At 39.2% G+C, this 14,241-nt stretch overlaps 1 protein-coding gene across 2 annotated transcripts in view; it reads left to right on the top strand.

Annotated features, from left to right (window-relative positions):
* The window catches only part of LRRC74B (leucine rich repeat containing 74B), a 346,726-nt gene that overhangs the window by 77,234 nt on the left and 255,251 nt on the right, over nt 1-14,241 (top strand). For both annotated transcript variants that reach the window (XM_044068362.1, XM_044068361.1), the window contains exon 4: nt 1,722-1,854. In XM_044068362.1, the coding sequence (XP_043924297.1) occupies nt 1,722-1,854 (133 nt within the window). The remainder of the gene's footprint in view (nt 1-1,721; nt 1,855-14,241) is intronic.

Genomic DNA, 14,241 nt, shown 5'->3' with positions numbered 1-14,241 from the left:
CTTACCCTAACCCATGCCCTAACCCTAAGGTCCATAACTGTCGCACCATAGTGGAGGACATAGCTTGTTTTTTATGTCCTCCACTGTGCTGCGGTGTTTTCGGTGAAGTGCACTTACGCAAAAGTTCACTTTCGTTAAAGTGAACTTTCGCAGAAGTGAGGCTTCCTATTACAAGTACGAAGTAGTGATCTTTCATTCTTGTAATAGGAATCCATATATATATATATATATATATAGATATATATATATATATAGATTTATATATATATATATATATATATATATATATATATAGATATATATATATATATATATATATATATATATATATATATATATATATATATATATATATATATATTTTTTTTTTTTTTTTTACTTTTCTCTGTGATTCTACAAGTATGGAGTTGGTATATGTAAGAAGGATTGTTGGTAGCTTGCTTCTGCATGCATAAAATAATTTTTAGTATTATTTACACCACATGAAAGAAGAGGCCAGTGATACTCAAAGCCAGTTTAATAAAATACAAATGCATTGTTTAATCTGAGGAAAAAAATCTTCATATGTCGGGGTTTCCCTGGTTGTTACTTCATCCAGAGGTAACTTGATGTTTAATAGCAGAGCTACTAAATCTGTATTTCCTTCTAATAATTCTAAAAGACAAAGAAAACTTATGAAAAAAGATACCTGAAATCTCAAGGTGTATATGATGCCTGCAGTTTTGCTGTGTACTGCTTCAACATAAGCAAATCAGGGTGTGCTGTCCTATAGTAACCATACAAGCATATATTCTGATATTAGGTATGAATCACATGGGTCACCTTCTCAGACCATTATTTATTGGGCAATCAGAGGTTCTTTGTGATAGTTTTTTTCCCTTTGCCCAGTTATCACAAAGATATTTTAATGCCTGTGCCATGCATTCTCAAATTCAATAGATGATATCTATTCATAAAGGCTATATATACCATTCACCACCCTTTCTGCCAAAAAATATCTCATAATTCCCTTTCACTGTCCACTTTGCATACTATAATTATGCCTTCTTGCCTTAGCGTGTCTTCCTTTTGAAATAAGATACACACCAGGAGTACGTGGATTTCTTTGAAATATGTACTTTTGTCTTGTCTTATGTCCTACCTGAAGGTTATACTTGTTAAGGTCTTTTTTTCCATTTTTATTTAGATTTTGAATTACCTTGTGGCAGTTTGTTGCTGGCCTCTGAGCATCTTCTATTCTCTGCATGTCATTACCTAGACAAAGAGTTTTTATTTGCCAGAATAAACTCTTATCATTCAACTCATTATTATTGTGCTGTCTAGAATTAGTATTCTTTTCCCCCAGGGTCTTTGCATATTTTTACTCTGATTCTTTTGCTTCATGCCATTGACTAATAATGTTGTTGTTGGTGGTGGTGAAATTCTCCAAAAGACTTGCAAAATAGAACAAAGTTGTGAACATTTGTTTTCACCTTTGGTGAGTTGTATGTACATAAGGACAATTAAAACAAGAGTGTACACTAATGGAACGTAAACAAATATAGGTGTGAGAAATTACTGTCACCCTAATGGTGCTAAATACTTAGAAATTTTTGAAGCATATGCATTTCCTAAAACAGAAGTTATGCTCATTTATTCTGACCATATTATGGGGGTGGTTAAAAGATTTATATAATGAAGAGCATACCTTCCTCATTTTCATCCATTTGTTTCTTTAATAGGATGCAAAAGCACTGTCTGTTGCCCTAATTAGCAATACAACCATCTTAAAGTTAAATCTGCGAGACAACTGGCTGCAAGGAGAAGGTGGTGCAGCTGTTGCAGAAATGCTGAAAGAAAACTGCTTCATCACAGGTTCGTGGATTTACTTGCACATGTTTTTCAAAGTTTACACATTGTAAACCAAAAGAGGCAAAACTAAGAAAATACAATGCAAACTGGATGACCAGGAAAAGTAAAATTTTATTGAGCGCTTTCGTCAATTTTTAACTAAGACTTCTTCAGAATTCTAAAGAAGTCATAGTTAAAAATTGACGAAAGAGCTCAATAAAAGCTTACACATAGTATGCAGACTAGGAAGGGGGAGGAAGATATGCAGACTAGGAAGGGGAAGGAAGAACATTTATCCTCCAAGGAAGTTAATATCTACAGTATAGTCACACAATCTGTGTAATCTTTTAAAGTGTCTCTAGTTAACTTAGTTTATGTCTTTGTTAGAGTATTTTAATCATTAGCCTGGTAGCCATTTTCATGGCATTCTGGAAAGGATTCACATGCAAGGAGATGCTGTTGTTATCTCATTGCATACATATTTTATGTTACAAGCATGCACAGATGAAGGGCATGCTAAGCCACCTATGCCAGGTCAGAGATTAACTATCAAAATGAACTGCAAAAACAATAAACTGACTGATGACTGAACTAGGAAGCTAGAAAATGTTACTAAAAACTCACTTTCATTTAGAAGTACTTGTTAAGGTTGTTAGAACACTATGATGCCCACCACTGCTACCAATATGTGATGGCCACCGATATGTGTCATCCCCACACTGGGCCAGTAGTCAAGGAGCTTGAATCCTCACCACTGACACTGGAGAGGGATGTGCATTTGGAAACAAATGGATATACTCAGTATCTCCAGATGCAGACTTCACTGCATGAAGTACAGTTTCTGTTAACAGCGCACAGGGAACATACTCAGCCCAGGGTCTGGATGTCTGTATATCTGTCTCCCTCCAGGTCCCCAGTAAGACTCCACACTGGTACAGCTGTAGGGATAGATCCTCAGCCAAGCATCAAAGACAAGTCATCCAGTACCCTATCTGTAAACCCAGTGCTTTGTGCCCCTGCCTCAAGTAGCTGACACACACACACACACACACACACACACACACACACACACACACACTCTGAGAGAATTGATTGGGACACACACACACATACACACACACACACACACACACACACACACACACACACACACACACACACACACACACAAACACCTGGGGAAAGCTGGTACAGATTTACTAGCTATGCCCCCTTCTGTAGTTATCACCACCACCAGACATTCCCCAATCAGCTGCTATAAGGCCCTTAACAAAGGGTGTCCATTTATACTGTGTAATATTAATATTAATACAAATGATAGTAGTTCACCAAGATGGCTAGGCATTCTGGAGTGGCTCACATAGTGTCATCAAATAAATATAAGTAGTCTCAAACGTTAGATACTTTCTACAAGGACCAGCCACAATAAAAGTTTTAAATATATTTAATAATAAATAAATAAGGAACATAAAAATATTTAATATATATTTACAGTAAACTACAGAGTTCAGATCACAGGAAATATTGAAAAGAACATTGACGGACAGACTCAGACAAATAAAGAAAAATTATATCTAAACTAAGTTTCACTATATTTCTGACTGAATCTAAAAGAATTACTGTTCCCTGGTTACGTTACTTACTACCACAAGACAAGATGCTGTGGGTGAGGTTCTTTCTAGTCATGTTTCCCAAACAGAATATTCAATACTTTGAGATTTCTCTTTTTAATATCTAAAATATAATTTCCAAAAGGGCTGGCAGAATGAATTCATCTGGTCACATGACTCTAGGTCTTCACACTATTTCTCTCTGAAGGTGAGACAGGAATTTAGCACAGATGGCCAGAATACACATCCAAATGTTTATGGCAGTGCTTGGGGCCTCCCCTTTTTTCCCTAGGCTAATGAACAAATGCTCTTTCAAAGACTCAGTGTCTCTGGTCCTATTCAGCACTGTGGGTGCCATTTCAATGGCTTAACAGCTCATTTACGTTTCCCTTATTTTTCTTAAAGTAAGTTAGCTGGCTAACATCTGCTGTGCCAGTATCCTCTATTAAAACATATATATTTAATTCAGTGACAATAATAAATATAAATTTCTTTTCATTCCATCAGGGTGTACTGTTGATACATTTTAGCACAAGTAAGCCTCATCAATACATTTTCAGCACAAACATCTGTACAAATTTATTTATTTATTTATTTATTTGCAGTTGGTTTACCAGGATAGTCCATTGGGCCAAGATGAACCCGTTTTCAATGGAGTCCTGGGGAGAAAAGCTCCATTAACAAGGTTATATAGTTATACAAATGTAATAAAAGATTAGCAATCAAGTTATCAATACAATACAATTACACTGTTAGAGCATAACACTGGTGTTGACTGTTGCAGATGGTACTTTCTATAGAAGTGATTCAGATTGCATTTTATACAGAGTTAAAATGCAGTATTTACAGAATTGTACAAATTACAGTTTGTAGATGGTACATACTATAAAGTGAGTCATATTGCAGTAATTGTAGAATTTTACAGAATTACTGTTTAAGATTATAGAATCAATGTTTCTTTACGAGATGCAAGGGAACTTATTAGCAGGAGGAGGAAGAAAATAAGGTAGTTTTGAAAATATGAGGGTGGAAGGAAGAGTATTGAAATTATGAAGGGTGGGTGCAGGAGCATTTCCACTGTGTTAGTAGATGAGAGTAAAGATATTTTTTGAATGTAAAGTGGTTGAAGGTGGTACAAATAGCTGGAGGTAGGGAGTTCCAGAGACGTGCTAAACTATAAGATAGAAGTTTTTTACCTGGGGTGCGTAGTGGTATGTGTAGTTCAAGTAGGTTCTGGTTATTGGTTCTGAGTTGTCTGTTAGGAGGGTGCATTTTAAAGGTATTGGAAAGAGATGGACATAGCAAGGGTTTAAAGATGAGCTTGTGGGCAAGAGTGAGTTGAGAATATATGAGTTGGTTGTGTAGTTCTAACCATGTTAGTTTGTGGAGAGATAAGCAATGGTGAGTAGATGCTTTGTGGCCACTAGCGAATTTGGCTGTTTTATTGTAGCATGAGGAGAGTTGTGTTTTGAGGGAAGATTGTAAGTTAGTCAGGAGTGGGGCACCATACAGAAGAGAGGGAACAATGAATGAGGAAGAGAGAGTTCTTTTAGTAGTGGGTGTAAGGAAATGATTTTGTCAGTAGAGCATACCTAGTTTTTGATGAGTCTTTTTGATATTAAGTTGTATGTGGGAATGGAATTTCAGCTGTTTATCAATTTGAACCCCAAGTAACTTAGTCTCTGGCACCAATTCCAAGGATGTGTTGTTGTTACTGGTGATTAAGAAGGAGTTTGTGTTGGCAGAGATGTGTTTAGAGGGAGTAAAAACCATTAATTTGGTTTTAGAGGCATTTAATGCTAGATTGTTTGTTTTCATCCATTGTTCAGTGATACAGAATGCATCTTGTGTGAGTTTTTGGAGTACTGGAATGGATGTGGCAGAGCAGATAATGGTTGAATTGTCTGCATATTGATTAATATTTGAGAATGGTACAGAATTATGGAAATCATTTATGAAGATGTTAAATAGTAGAGGACCCAATATGGAGCCTTGGGGGACCCCAGTTGGAGTACTTAGGAATGAGGAAGTGGCTTTTTTCCATTTAACAGCTTGAGATCTATTAGATAAGTAGCTAGAGAACCAGTTTAATGAGGAGGGACATAGGTTAAGTTGGGAGAGTTTATTAAGGAGTAGTTTATGGGAGATAGTGTCAAAGGCTTTTGAGAGGTCCAGTAGTAGGGTAGAAACAATATGTCCAGAGTCCCTAGCCTTGTTTATGGTTTCTAAGAAGGAGAGGAGAGCTGTCATAGTACTATGGCCAGGTCTGAAGCCATGCTGGGTTGGAGTCAGCAGATGATTGTCTAAGAGATAGGGAAGGAGCTGCAAATGGATACACTTTTCAAGGAGTTTGGATATGGGAGACAGAATAGCTATGGGACGGAAGTTTGTAGTATCATTATTATTGCCACATTTGTGCAGAGGTATGATAAAGGCCTTTTTCCAGATTTGGGGTGCTTTGCTTTCTTGGATCGAGCGGTTTATTAGTATACTAATGGGATAGGCAATGGTTTCAGCTGCTATGCTAAGAAAGTATGAAGGAATATTGTCTGGGGCATTAGAGCAAGGCTTTAGTTTCTGGATCAGCTTCTTTATGGTAGATGTGGGGATAGGTTTTAGTGAGAAAGTAGGAGAAAGGGGGGGTGAGGTATTGGAGGGTGGTGGTTCTGTGGAGGGAAAGAGAGAGGTAATAGGAGTGGGAGGAGGGGTATGAGAGGATTGGGGTGAGATTGGGGATGTAATGGTGTCAGAGAATGAAGAAGTTAGCTTGGAAATAGAATTTATGAAAAAAGAGTTAAATTGTGTAGCCAAATCAATGTCTGAAGCGTTGGGGTCTGGGCTAAGGGTGGCTGTTTTGCCAGGATTGATAAGGGTAGAGATTCCTTTCCAGAATTTTTGAGGATTTGTCTTATTAGTATTTTGGAGTATGGAAAAGTAGTTTTGTCGATCTTTAATAACAAGCCTTTTTACTTTGTTTCTAAGTGTTTTAAATTCATTGTGGGTGAGTGGGGTTTTATTTTTATGGAAAAGTCTCCAGGCCTTATCTCTATGGCACATGGCTGTTAGCGTGTCTTTGGTTAGCCAGGGGGTGGTTTTTAGTTTTATTCTTTTGGTCCTGATGGGAGCATGGTAGTCTAGAAGGTTCAGGAAGGTTGTGTTGAAATGGGCCACGGCATTATCTAGGGGTAAAGCATGCAGGATGTTCCAGTCAACTAATTTAAGAGAGTCAGAGAAAGCTACTGGGTTGAAATTTTTATGATTGCGGGTAGTAATGTAGTTGTGAGTTCTTTGAATAGGCGCTTGTAGTCGATAAGTGAAGATAGGAAGGTGGTCACTAAGGGAGTGTGGAAGGGTACCACTAACAGGGAAGTAATGAGGGTGGGAGACTAGAATTCAATCTAGAATACTACCTTTAGGGAGAGTTTTAGAGGGGCGAGTAATGTCATTGATTAGTTGTGAGAAGCTGTAAAGGTTGATATTGAGAGGGCTTGAGGGAGAGTGAATGGCAGACCAATTGATATTGGTGTCACCCAAAATTATGATTTCATTGTTAATGTTGGTGGAGAGCCAGCAAAGAATATTCTCAAGAGTGGTAATATTGTCACCAGGGGGAATGTAAAGGGAGGCTATACATATGTGCTTGAATTTATTGACGTGGAGTAGTGACAGGATTAGTTCAGCATTGTTAAAAATGGGGATGGGTTTGTTATAAGGGGTGACTGACAAGGAGGCTGAGTATAGTAAGGCAACCCCACCTCCTTTTTTTTTGGGTCTGTCTTTTCTGATGATTGAGTAATTTGGTGGTATAATCTCCTGATCCTTTATATGGGGTTTTAACCAAGTTTCAGAGATAGATAGTATATCGGGTTTATTATATGTAAGCCAAGCATGAAGGTTAGGTACTTTGTTAACTATACTTTGGGAGTTTAGAGAGGTGAATAGTATGGATTTATCTACATTGGTAGAGATGGAGGGGCCAGGGTTAGGGTGGATATCTCCTGAAAGTAGTGATGTAGTTAGATAAAGGGTTAGGTAGGGGAGGTATTTGGACTGCTTAAAGGTTATGTTGGTCTTTATTATTTGAGTAAGGGGTTTGTTGTCAACTATGGTATTAAGGTTAAATAGAGTGTTGAGAATCTTATAAGTGAAGAAAAGATGGTTTTGTATAGGACAAATATGTGGAGATATTGTGGTGTAAGTTTCTAAAGGAGGTGAGTTAAGATGTATTGTTGTGTGGAAGGCCTGTGAATGGTTAAAAAGTGTGGGCTGAGTGAGGTAGTGAATGTAGACCATACTGAGGAGTAGTATTAGAAGAGTAAAGAAAGATATAGGTTTTAGGAGCATTGTGAAGATGGGTCTGAAAGGTAGGGGATGCGGATGGTAGTAAGCAGTTTGTAAGTTATAGAAAGTAAGTTTAGTAGGGTTCTGTGTACAGGAGGTAGTAATGTGTCTGGGTAATTGTGGGAGGGGAAATATGTAAGGTTAATATGAGTGGAGTAAGGGAGGGTGTAGGTATGAGTAGAGGACACTAGAGGGAGGGAAGCTGGTTAGTGTGAGTGTGGGAGGGAGTGGTTATAGAGAGAGCAATGGAGTGTAATTGGTCAGGTGATATTGTGGGTGTGGTTTTGGAGGTATAAATGTAGAGATAGTGGGGGCGGGTGGGAATTGGGGGCAGGGTAGGGGAGCGGAGTGAGCCCACAGGGCGAACGGAGCGGGAAGAGCCAAGAGCTAAGGAAGACTATCAGAAGAACTGTTAAGTGGAGAAGGTGAGTGCAAGGGACCAGTGATTAGTGGAAAGGAGTAGCAGCAAGCTTTTAAAGGAAGGAGTGAGAGAGAGAAGCTAGTGAGTTAAAGCTTGTAAAAGATACCGGGGAAGAGAAAAAGAGATAGAAGTCAGGAAATAGTGGGGAGAGGGAGTCACCTAGTGAAAGCACATCAAGGTTTCACCAGGGAAGAAATCACAAGGCTGGGTCTATTATGGGAAGAGAGTCTGGTAAAGGAGAGAGTGACACAGAGGGGACCTAATATAGGAGACACAGGGCTAGCTAGCTTTTGGCTGTTGGGTTTCCTGGCAAGGGAAAAATGCTGAGTACCAAGCAGGGCTTTAGAATGCTTAATAGTACAGGTTTAGCAGCTGTTGTACATACTTTATTAAATCCTTCTATGAGGTGCTTTATCCAATTCCCGTACAGGGTAGAGGCAATACAGTTTGTTTTAGTATGGATCAGATGTAGGCATCCAAGCCAGGCTCAGTCAGGTGTTTCAGGGTAGGAAAGCTGGAGAATAGGAGAGAGATATAGAGAGAGATGCACTTCAGATAAAACAGTTGCAAAAGACAGTTAGCGTACACTAGCACAAACCTTAAACAGATGCAATCACGTTATCTTACTGTCTAAATACTAACGTATAAGTATACACTTATAAGCTTATAGGTAACTAACAGAGAGAGAAACACTTCAGGTAAACAGTTGCAAAACAATGCAGTTAGCGTACATTAGCACAAAACTTTACACAGATGTAAGACACAATTAGCTTACTTTACCAACGCATATTAGCAATAGCTTAGAATTATTTAGGTTAAATACAAGCTTCTAATCAGCATGGGCATCTCATTACAAATAGTCTGTGTAATATCTGTATTGTAGTATTCAGGACAGAGCAGAAAATATTGCGACACAGTAAGGCAGACCCAGTATCAAACAATTAAGAACTCAGATGTTTTGATATAACATGATAATATGCAAGAGGCTGCAAGGAATTCAAACAACCTGTTCCGCTATAATACAGAAGCAGTGCGATATGGGCTAGTGGTTGTTTCAAAGAGTAAAATCCTCTAAACAACAGTGGAATAAGTCTTCTGAGCGGGATATTAGCTATGTAGTCTCAGTAGGACACGTGCTAAGGTTGGCGTTGTCACCGACTGTTATCCAGCGCTCATAGTGAACTATAGTTTGGTGGCTGTAACTGTGGAGCTTTAGGACTACCAAAACCTTGCTTTTAGCAATAAAACAATAGTGTAAAATGTTATATAAGTATAGATACACAGTCACCTGAACTTTACTTTTAGCAAAAAGGCTATTGTGCCATGTTTAATTGTGTAGAGGGACTCGAACGCAGTTCCCGTTCCTTGCCTGCTATTCAAGCCTATGGCAAGTAAAAGATGTGCCCTGCAATGCTTCCTTAAAATATTATATGCATGTAGTTCGGAGTTTGGCTAGAGAGATGTCGCTGAATACTTATCGCACATACAAGCGGTATCGATATCTTAAAAAATAATAAATAAATAATAAGTCTGTAGTTTGTAACCCCTGTAAAATATGTAGCGCAGCTCTAGAATAAGCTAGCATTTAAGTATTGGACGCTAACTACTCTTCAATCGCAAGGATGCCGATAATGTAGAAATATGTAGATAGCTTGCAACCCTAGAAGAAATATGTATTACAGCTCTGAATGAGCGAGCGTTTAAGTGATGGGCATGTGACCTCGATAGAAATGTAGCGTAGATCTGAAATATGCTAGCGTTTAACGCTCAATCACTTGTGTTCAGTTAACAATACAGGATTACATACATATGCAGTCACTATCTGTCTTGCACTGTTGTTACTTTACAACCAAAAAAACGATAAATTATAACAAAAACAAGAGTTACCTTGCTATGGGTACAGACGCACTTTCCCAGGAGACGCAGCAGCCAAGGGCTAAGCTATTAAGAGAATTGGCACCCTGGAGCAGGGAGTATTTGTAAATTCAGGGAGGATGTTAAGTAGGGGGAGGGAGAAACAGTGTGGGCGTGCACAGGTATAGACCGGAAAAGCTATATCTGGTATCGGTGGATAGTTATGTATGAAAAGAAGGGGAAAAAGAAAGTGACCAAGTACGTGGACTGATGGGAAGGATCAAACAGAGAAGGAGATAGTGATAGGTAAGTGTAGGGCAGCAGAGGGCAAGGATGATGAAAGCTATGTTAGGCAATTGGAGTCAGGATGAGCGTAGGAGTAGAGGGTAGTCAATGAGTACAGTAGCAGAGCCAAGAGCTAAAGAAGACTATCAGAAGAACTGTTAAGTGGAGAAGGTGAGTGCAAGGGACCAGTGATTAGTGGAAAGGAGTAGCAGCAAGCTTTTAAAGGAAGGAGTGAGAGAGAAGCTAGTGAGTTAAAGCTTGTAAAAGATACCAGGGAAGAGAAAAAGAGATAGAAGTCAGGAAATAGTGGGGAGAGGGAGTCACCTAGTGAAAGCACGTCAAGGTTTCACCATGGAAGAAATCACAAGGCTGGGTCTATTATGGGAAGAGAGTCTGGTAAAGGAGAGAGTGACACAGAGGGGACCTAATATAGGAGACACAGGGCTAGCTAGCTTTTGGCTGTTGGGTTTCCTGGCAAGGGAAAAATGCTGAGTACCAAGCAGGGCTTTAGAATGCTTAATAGTACAGGTTTAGCAGCTGTTGTACATACTTTATTAAATCCTTCTATGAGGTGCTTTATCCAATTCCCGTACAGGGTAGAGGCAATACAGTTTGTTTTAGTATGTATCAGATGTAGGCATCCAAGCCAGGCTCAGTCAGGTGTTTCAGGGTAGGAAAGTTTATTAAATCCTTCTATGAGGTGCTTTATCCAATTCCCGTACAGGGTAGAGGCAATACAATTTGTTTTAGTATGGATCAGATGTAGGCATCCAAGCCAGGCTCAGTCAGGTGTTTCAGGGTAGGAAAGTTTATTAAATCCTTCTATGAGGTGCTTTATCCAATTCCCGTACAGGGTAGAGGCAATACAATTTGTTTTAGTATGGATCAGATGGAGGCATCCAAGCCAGGCTCAGTCAGGTGTTTCAGGGTAGGAAAGTTTATTAAATCCTTCTATGAGGTGCTTTATCCAATTCCCGTACAGGGTAGAGGCAATACAGTTTGTTTTAGTATGGATCAGATGTAGGCATCCAAGCCAGGCTCAGTCAGGTGTTTCAGGGTAGGAAAGCTGGAGAATAGGAGAGAGATATAGAGAGAGATGCACTTCAGATAAAACAGTTGCAAAAGACAGTTAGCGTACACTAGCACAAACCTTAAACAGATGCAATCACGTTATCTTACTGTCTAAATACTAACGTATAAGTATACACTTATAAGCTTATAGGTAACTAACAGAGAGAGAAACACTTCAGGTAAACAGTTGCAAAACAATGCAGTTAGCGTACATTAGCACAAAACTTTACACAGATGTAAGACACAATTAGCTTACTTTACCAACGTATATTAGCAATAGCTTAGAATTATTTAGGTTAAATACAAGCTTCTAATCAGCATGGGCATCTCATTACAAATCGTCTGTGTAATATCTGTATTGTAGTATTCAGGACAGAGCAGAAAATATTGCGACACAGTAAGGCAGACCCAGTATCAAACAATTAAGAACTCAGATGTTTTGATATAACATGATAATATGCAAGAGGCTGCAAGGAATTCAAACAACCTGTTCCGCTATAATACAGAAGCAGTGCGATATGGGCTAGTGGTTGTTTCAAAGAGTAAAATCCTCTAAACAACAGTGGAATAAGTCTTCTGAGCGGGATATTAGCTATGTAGTCTCAGTAGGACACGTGCTAAGGTTGGCGTTGTCACCGACTGTTATCCAGCGCTCATAGTGAACTATAGTTTGGTGGCTGTAACTGTGGAGCTTTAGGACTACCAAAACCTTGCTTTTAGCAATAAAACAATAGTGTAAAATGTTATATAAGTATAGATACACAGTCACCTGAACTTTACTTTTAGCAAAAAGGCTATTGTGCCATGTTTAATTGTGTAGAGGGACTCGAACGCAGTTCCCGTTCCTTGCCTGCTATTCAAGCCTATGGCAAGTAAAAGATGTGCCCTGCAATGCTTCCTTAAAATATTATATGCATGTAGTTCGGAGTTTGGCTAGAGAGAGATGTGCGCTGAATACTTATCGCACATACAAGCGGTATCGATATCTTAAAAAATAATAAATAAATAATAAGTCTGTAGTTTGTAACCCCTGTAAAATATGTAGCGCAGCTCTAGAATAAGCTAGCGTTTAAGTATTGGACGCTAACTACTCTTCAATCGCAAGGATGCCGATAATGTAGAAATATGTAGATAGCTTGCAACCCTAGAAGAAATATGTATTACAGCTCTGAATGAGCGAGCGTTTAAGTGATGGGCATGTGACCTCGATAGAAATGTAGCGTAGATCTGAAATATGCTAGCGTTTAACATTCAATCACTTGTGTTCAGTTAACAATACAGGATTACATACATATGCAGTCACTATCTGTCTTGCACTGTTGTTACTTTACAACCAAAAAAACGATAAATTATAACAAAAACAAGAGTTACCTTGCTATGGGTACAGACGCACTTTCCCAGGAGACGCAGCAGCCAAGGGCTAAGCTATTAAGAGAATTGGCGCCCTGGAGCAGGGAGTATTTGTAAATTCAGGAAGGATGTTAAGTAGGGGGAGGGAGAAACAGTGTGGGCGTGCACAGGTATAGACCGGAAAAGCTATATCTGGTATCGGTGGATAGTTATGTATGAAAAGAAGGGGAAAAAGAAAGTGACCAAGTACGTGGACTGATGGGAAGGATCAAACAGAGAAGGAGATAGTGATAGGTAAGTGTAGGGCAGCAGAGGGCAAGGATAATGAAAGCTATGTTAGGCAATTGGAGTCAGGATGAGCGTAGGAATAGAGGGTAGTCAATGAGTACAGTAGCAGAGCCAAGAGCTAAGGAAGACTATCAGAAGAACTGTTAAGTGGAGAAGGTGAGTGCAAGGGACCAGTGATTAGTGGAAAGGAGTAGCAGCAAGCTTTTAAAGGAAGGAGTGAGAGAGAGAAGCTAGTGAGTTAAAGCTTGTAAAAGATACCGGGGAAGAGAAAAAGAGATAGAAGTCAGGAAATAGTGGGGAGAGGGAGTCACCTAGTGAAAGCACGTCAAGGTTTCACCAGGGAAGAAATCACAAGGCTGGGTCTATTATGGGAAGAGAGTCTGGTAAAGGAGAGAGTGACACAGAGGGGACCTAATATAGGAGACACAGGGCTAGCTAGCTTTTGGCTGTTGGGTTTCCTGGCAAGGGAAAAATGCTGAGTACCAAGCAGGGCTTTAGAATGCTTAATAGTACAGGTTTAGCAGCTGTTGTACATACTTTATTAAATCCTTCTATGAGGTGCTTTATCCAATTCCCGTACAGGGTAGAGGCAATACAGTTTGTTTTAGTATGTATCAGATGTAGGCATCCAAGCCAGGCTCAGTCAGGTGTTTCAGGGTAGGAAAGTTTATTAAATCCTTCTATGAGGTGCTTTATCCAATTCCCGTACAGGGTAGAGGCAATACAATTTGTTTTAGTATGGATCAGATGTAGGCATCCAAGCCAGGCTCAGTCAGGTGTTTCAGGGTAGGAAAGTTTATTAAATCCTTCTATGAGGTGCTTTATCCAATTCCCGTACAGGGTAGAGGCAATACAATTTGTTTTAGTATGGATCAGATGGAGGCATCCAAGCCAGGCTCAGTCAGGTGTTTCAGGGTAGGAAAGTTTATTAAATCCTTCTATGAGGTGCTTTATCCAATTCCCGTACAGGGTAGAGGCAATACAATTTGTTTTAGTATGGATCAGATGTAGGCATCCAAGCCAGGCTCAGTCAGGTGTTTCAGGGTAGGAAAGTTAATTAAATCCTTCTATGAGGTGCTTTATCCAATTCCCGTACAGGGTAGAGGCAATACAATTTGTTTTAGTATGGATCAGATGTAGGCATCCAAGTCAAATGAGTTTGAAATACAAATGACATACAGTTCTAATACA

This window comes from Protopterus annectens, chromosome 4.part0 (assembly GCF_019279795.1).
Source record: "Protopterus annectens isolate FY-2018-M chromosome 4.part0, PAN1.0, whole genome shotgun sequence".
Lineage (NCBI taxonomy): Eukaryota > Metazoa > Chordata > Ceratodontiformes > Protopteridae > Protopterus > Protopterus annectens.
Note: the sequence above shows the minus strand (reverse complement) of the source record. Positions and strands in the feature narration are given on the sequence as shown.